The sequence below is a fragment of the Aspergillus nomiae genome, assembly GCF_001204775.2.
Source record: "Aspergillus nomiae NRRL 13137 chromosome Unknown contig00741, whole genome shotgun sequence".
Lineage (NCBI taxonomy): Eukaryota > Fungi > Ascomycota > Eurotiomycetes > Eurotiales > Aspergillaceae > Aspergillus > Aspergillus nomiae.
Window position 1 is genome coordinate 259 of NW_015378796.1, and position 6229 is coordinate 6487.

Below are 6229 nucleotides of genomic sequence, written 5' to 3' on the forward strand. Positions count from 1 at the left end.
GGCGGATTGTGCCTGTTTGTCCGATGTAGCCAATTGTCCTAAAGTGGATTTAAGGTTTAGTCGGGTCTACATCCGAAGGTATGCGGACGGCAATTCCTTCCTTATCACTGTCCAAGCCGAGGGCCGAGTACGAGACTCGTCCCATCGTTGTCATTCCTTGCCTCTTATTATTTTTATTAGTCTACCCCTTCGTGAACTTCCTCTTTTCCATTTCCCTCCCCTTCCTAGCTGTCCCGCCTCTCCTGCCAAGTCCCTAGCTTTGTACGACATCATTCTCCTCATTACTCCCGGCGCCGAACCCCAGATTTCCCCGCACCGTTATCATGCCGGTCTCCTCACAGTATCCGCCGGTTGACATCCCCAATGTCGACCTTTGGACATTTCTATTCGAACGCAAGGATAGGACCTTTCCAGATGACAACAGTATGTCCGCCCTTTTTGTGGTCATTTTTGGCCTCCTCAGCCAGCGCCTTATTTGCCTTGAATTCGGAAGCTAACGTATCTCGCCAGTCATTTACCAGGATGCTGATACACAACGATTTTACACCTACAAAACCTTGAAAGATGCAGCACTTGCCTTTGGTCAAGGGCTGAAGGCCGTCTACGACTGGCGTAAAGGGGATGTTTTGGCGTTATTCACCCCGAACAGCATTGACACCCCTGTGGTGATGTGGGGAGCTCATTGGGCTGGAGGCGTCGTATCCCCGGCCAATCCAGCCTACACAACCGAGGAGCTGGCTTTCCAGCTGAAGAACTCAGGGGCGAAAGCTGTAATTACGCAGGTTCCCCAGCTATCGGTAGTAAGAGAGGCCGCCAAGAAAGTCAACATCCCCGAGGACCGCATCATCCTCATCGGAGATAAGCGCGACCCAGAAGCAAGGTTCAAACATTTTACGTCCATCAGAAACATTTCGGGGGCAACCAGGTATCGCAAAACCAAGATCAATCCGGATAAGGACCTGTCATTCTTGGTTTATTCTTCGGGTACCACTGGTGTTCCTAAGGGTGTCAGGCTTTCCCATAGGAATATCGTCGCCAACTCTCTTCAGCTGGCTGCTGGAGAGGCTGGCCATCTGACTTGGAATGGTGGCGCTGACGGCAAAGGAGACCGAGTACTGGCGTTTCTGCCATTCTTCCATATTTACGGTAGGTTCGGTTGCTGATCGGATATATATTTCTCTGAAGATGCTGACGGACTTGCTAGGCTTGACCTGTCTTGTGCACCAGACATTGTACCAAGGTTACAAACTTGTGGTGATGGAGAGATTCGATATTGAAAAATGGTGTGCCCATGTTCAGAACTACCGCATCACGTTTTCCTACGTCGTGCCCCCGGTCGTTTTGTTATTGAGCAAACACCCTGTAGTCGACAAGTATGACCTTTCCAGTCTCCGCATGATGAACTCGGGTGCCGCCCCGCTCACGCACGAGCTTGTGGAGGCCGTGTATGCACGGATTAAATGTGGTATCAAGCAAGGCTACGGCCTCAGCGAGACCAGCCCTACTACTCACACCCAGCCCTGGGAGGAATGGCGCACAAGCATCGGATCGGTCGCAAAATGTTGCCGAACATGGAGGCCAAATACATGACCATGCCTGAGGATGGGTCGGAGCCTCGCGAGGTATCAGCAGGAGAGGTAGGCGAGCTGTACATGAAGGGCCCCAATGTCTTCCAAGGGTACCACAACAACCCAGCTGCAACTGCCGAATGTCTTACCGATGGATGGTTCCGCACCGGAGACGTCGGTTACCAAGATAAGAACGGAAACTTCTACATTACGGACCGTGTCAAGGAGCTCATCAAGTACAAGGGCTTCCAGGTTGCTCCAGCAGAGCTGGAAGGTATCCTTGTAGACCACGAGGCAATCGACGATGTCGCTGTTATCGGTATCGAAAGTGAGGCTCACGGCACTGAGGTTCCGCTCGCTTATGTCGTGCGGAGTGCGAAGAGTAAATCTTCAGGTGCCAGCGCAGAACAAGAGGCAGCCAACATTATCGAATGGCTGGATGGCAAGGTCGCGTACCACAAGCGACTGCGTGGCGGAGTACGCTTTGTGGACGCAATCCCTAAGAGCGTGAGCGGAAAGATTTTGCGGAGGGTTCTCAAGAAACAAGCCAAGGAGGAGGCAGCGGCACCTAAAGCCAAGCTGTAATTAGAATAGATCCAGTCGTAGAACGTCTGGTTATTATGTAGATACCAATCCATACATGTCTCGTATATAGTCAGTGCCCAAGGAATCGTTAGACTAACTTGATATGAGCTGAAGTCCTGATGAAAGTAGGGTATCTTGTATGTATTGTCAATCATAGTAGCAGTTGGATGTCAGAAACGGACACGGTCATCCATTAGTAGTATTATGCATGTTGCTTTACGGGAAAAACCGCTTCACCATCGCATCCACGTCCTCCCCTTCGACGACATCCACCTTCTCCCTAACTGCCCGTTCCACCGCGTCATCAATCGGCTCGTCACCGTTGATCAAATCATACCAACCGTTTGTATCAGAACGAGCAAGTAGCCGATCCGCCACAATTGCCACATCCTCCCTGGTCACATTACCTCGCCCTTCTGTCTTACCAAACTGCACCTTCCCGGTGGCCGGTTCATCAGTCAGAGTGCCTGGGCGTAGACAAATGGCCTGGAAGGGCGAGGACTGGCTCTGCTTACGCCGAGCCGCAAACGCAGTCAGGTACTCGTCCGCCTCCAGCTTAGCCTTCGCATACGCGGGGAGGACATTGTAGAATACGTTCTGAATAGCCTCCCAGCCCTCATCAGACATCCAGCTAGGCCGGACCCGCCGACTGCCAAGCCAGGAGACCAAGAGGAACTTAGTCACACGAGGGGAAGCAAACGATGCAGAGATGAAGTGCTTGGCGGCGCGTTCGTCGATGGCAAACGTCCGTTCGGGGCCACCTTTACCGCCGGCGCCTTTTTGTTTTGCACATTAGCTTCGAACTTGTAGGTAATAGATTCAAGCTTATTCCATGGATGGCATTGGAGCACATCAAGCGGGGTAGGTTGAATACTATCTTTCACATACCGGCTGACCATACTACGTAATCTGGAGACACAGTATCGATGATCTTCTTTGCGTCTTCGTCACTCTTGATGTCGTCCAGACTGGACAGGAGGACGTTCAATTTGCCCTTGGTGCCTTTGCCGCGCGCGAGAATCTCATTCTCATGGTCTGGATTGCGGATCACGCTGGTGACATTCCAGCCACGGTTGAGAAGAAGTGGGGTTAAATGGAGGGCAATTTTGCCGTGGCCGCCTAGGAGAAGGACTTGCATTGTAGGTTTATTCGTATTTCTGTCGTTTGGTACAATAATATCTTCACGCTATTTAGGATAATGTTGCGAGGTGTTTATGATAGTGAGGGGCACCAACTGTGGTGCCTCAGGTACTGTAGATGCATTAATAATGATGTCGTCATTTCAAGATGAATGCCTCAGGTATCGAGGACGCAATGTCTCAGTCCCCAAGGGATGGATAAATCAATATGGATTGTCAGTCAATCAGTCAATATTGATTCATCTCCTGATGCCCCCCATACATTTGTCTGTGTCTCCCCGCGTCAATTCAGGTGAAACTTATTGCTGCCTATCCCTTGACGATTCCACCTCTCTTCACTCTTACTCATGAATCAGAGTTCTACTCCGGGGTATTTTCCCAATAGTTCACTACCCTTTGCTCCGAGTTTTAACTTTCCAAACAAAAGCCTTGTTCTTGTTAAAACCTTGCCCCGAAAAAAAAAAGACAACCCAAAGCCCTCACACAATCAAAGAAAGGGCAAAGCAAAAATATGATATAAAATAAAATAAATAAAATAAAAATACTTAACAACCAGGTTTAATTATTGATCTCTCGTATCCCACAATCACCTAATCTGAAACACCGAGTTTCGGTTATTGACCGGGGAAAACAGGACCGCACATCCAAAGTTTGATCTCACCGTCGAATATTGATCTGATTTTCTCGCCGAGTGGGGGATAAGTCAATCCATCGCGCATTTTGCTTATGGGCGGGGGAGGAAAAGAAATTTGGCTAGAGTTCTAGACTTATTTTAATTTTTTTTTCATTGCATTTGCTCATTAAACTTTGTAGTCTACTTATTCCGTTGGTCTTGGGAGGAGCGAAATAGATTAAAATGTGATTTCTGGAATCTTGTCGATTCTTAGCGAATGTTGGCGATTGTCGATTGTCGATTGTTATTTTTTATGTTATATTTTTCGATTTAATTAATGGAAGGTTTGAAGGGTGGTGATATGGATCCTCTTCCCCCCCTCTCGCACTCCGATCTTGAGTTTCAATCTGCGATGCTCCCGTCTCGATCTTGGTGCTGCTTAGGACGTGGGTGCTATTGACCGGGGTGGCTGACCTGAGAGAGAGAGAGAAGTTACGGCTTGGTATTGTATGTATTGAGTGAGGTAATACGGGCACCCGTTTTAGGGCTATCCAGTGGTTTTTCACGGGCTGCCTTGACCCCTTCGAGTCTAGTCAGGGGCATCCACAACAGAAATTTGGTCCGCGAAAGGGACGGGGGCTTTTAGTGTGTTTTTGGGGGATTGAATTGTATTGGCCGAGTTCATTGGATAGGTCGGCACATGATGCCCTGGAGGTACTTCGAGAACTCTGGATACGGACACCTTTGACTATTCGTACGGTATATAATAACTGCCAGTGCCAAGGACAAGGATATATCCACCTGGTGCAGCAGAACTGCATTTTATCGAGGCGGTATGTATAAGCTAAATTCTTAAGAGCGTGCTAAGCACATGGACGGAACGAGGGGATGCAACCCCACGCAATCATCGCTCCTGTGCTGTATTGCACTAAAAATATGTGTAGGTACTGTGTGATATATGACCTCATGGCCCTCACCGTCTATTTCAGATGCACGTTCTCGATGACGGCCCCGTGGTGATAAGACTTTGGTTTATAATCTGGAGTCCGAACACGATCTAAAGGTGAAGAGGCGGTAAGCTTGGGATAGGGCCAAAAGAACAGAGCCAGAACTGTTGGGCGCTCCGTGACAACCCGAGGCTATCCATGACTAGGTTTAGTCGGCATTCGTACTTTTGATACGGAACATACCTTACTAATTATATCGCTGCCATGACTGGTTCAACAATGCGTGTTGAGAGATTAATCTTGCGAGGATGTCACTTAACTACATATGTTTGCTTACTGTTACTTCTTTCCCCTCTTTTCAAGACAATGGCTTTCAAGGATACATGACACTCATGCAGCGAGCTCCACCATGATCTTTGACAGTTCCGTCCCGAGCCACAGGGGAGGCGCGATATGCATAAACACTACCATGGGTGCCGGGTGAAGCAGGATGAAACAATGCATGACCCGATAACCCCAACCGAATATCTATATCCCGAGCACGTGAGACATCAATGGCACCATCATAAGTCGATCATATTAAGTATTTGTTTGTTTGTTTATGCTGCCTTGACATCGGTCCGATCCATGTGAATCTCTCATATTGCGCCTACCAGACGCCTATTATCCTGGTAGGGCTCGGGAATCAAGACCCGTCCCGCTACACAGACAGGGATGGGCTGCATCTGCTGTTACATCCAGCCACCGAAAACATTCCGGAAAGCATCCCGTGACTGCTGTGGTGGTGACAAGCCTCAGTCAAGAATGGTTGGAATAGACGAGAATTCTGCTATCTGACTGTGTCAGTCCAATGGAATGCGCATGGGTTCTGTTGGTCAGGGGCGGGAAATGGCATGACATAACTAGATGCGGTCGGCTTGAGGGGTACGTATTCTCCCGTCAGATGGACATCAAGTTGAGTAGCTTTGGCTTTAGGAACTCTTGTGTATGGCCAGGGCGACCTTGCCTAATTTCGCATAATCTTGCCCAGTATCTTAGTGGAGGCATTTGAAATTAGTATCCATCTTAGTTCTGACGTAGATACCGGTGATATGGTCGACTAGAGTATTAGAGGCGGGAGAATGAGGTTGACAGAAGGCCAAAGATTTGAGAAAAATGTGTTGTGTTTCATATCTCTAAACAGCTTGATCGATCCTAGTTTGTATGAGCGGACGGTCGTCTTGTCATACTAGGCAAGTTTCGCCTACGACTATCGACTAGAGATGAGCTCCCCCAACGAGATAGATTAATCGTGTATAAAAATAGAGAGGCTCCTACTTGGATCTACTGTATTATGCTTATCCGGCTGGGCATATCATTTCCCACGTAAATTAGCTC

General features: G+C 48.6%; 2 protein-coding genes across 2 annotated transcripts; one reads left to right on the forward strand and one right to left on the reverse strand.

Moving 5' to 3' along the window:
* Positions 1-323: 323 nt before the first annotated feature.
* On the forward strand, positions 324-2153 carry ANOM_011737 (acyl--CoA ligase; the record flags this gene model as incomplete). Its single annotated transcript, XM_015556993.1, has 4 exons — positions 324-423; positions 511-1146; positions 1205-1465; positions 1519-2153. 4 exons carry the CDS (start codon positions 324-326, stop codon positions 2151-2153), a joined length of 1632 nt encoding a protein of 543 aa, XP_015400928.1.
* Positions 2154-2369: 216 nt separating this feature from the next.
* On the reverse strand, positions 2370-3291 carry ANOM_011738 (uncharacterized protein; the record flags this gene model as incomplete). The annotated part of the gene is made up of 2 exons (XM_015556994.1): positions 2370-2929; positions 3042-3291. The coding sequence occupies 2 exons, from the start codon at positions 3289-3291 to the stop codon at positions 2370-2372; spliced, it is 810 nt and encodes a 269-aa protein (XP_015400927.1).
* Between the last annotated feature and the right edge of the window lie 2938 nt (positions 3292-6229).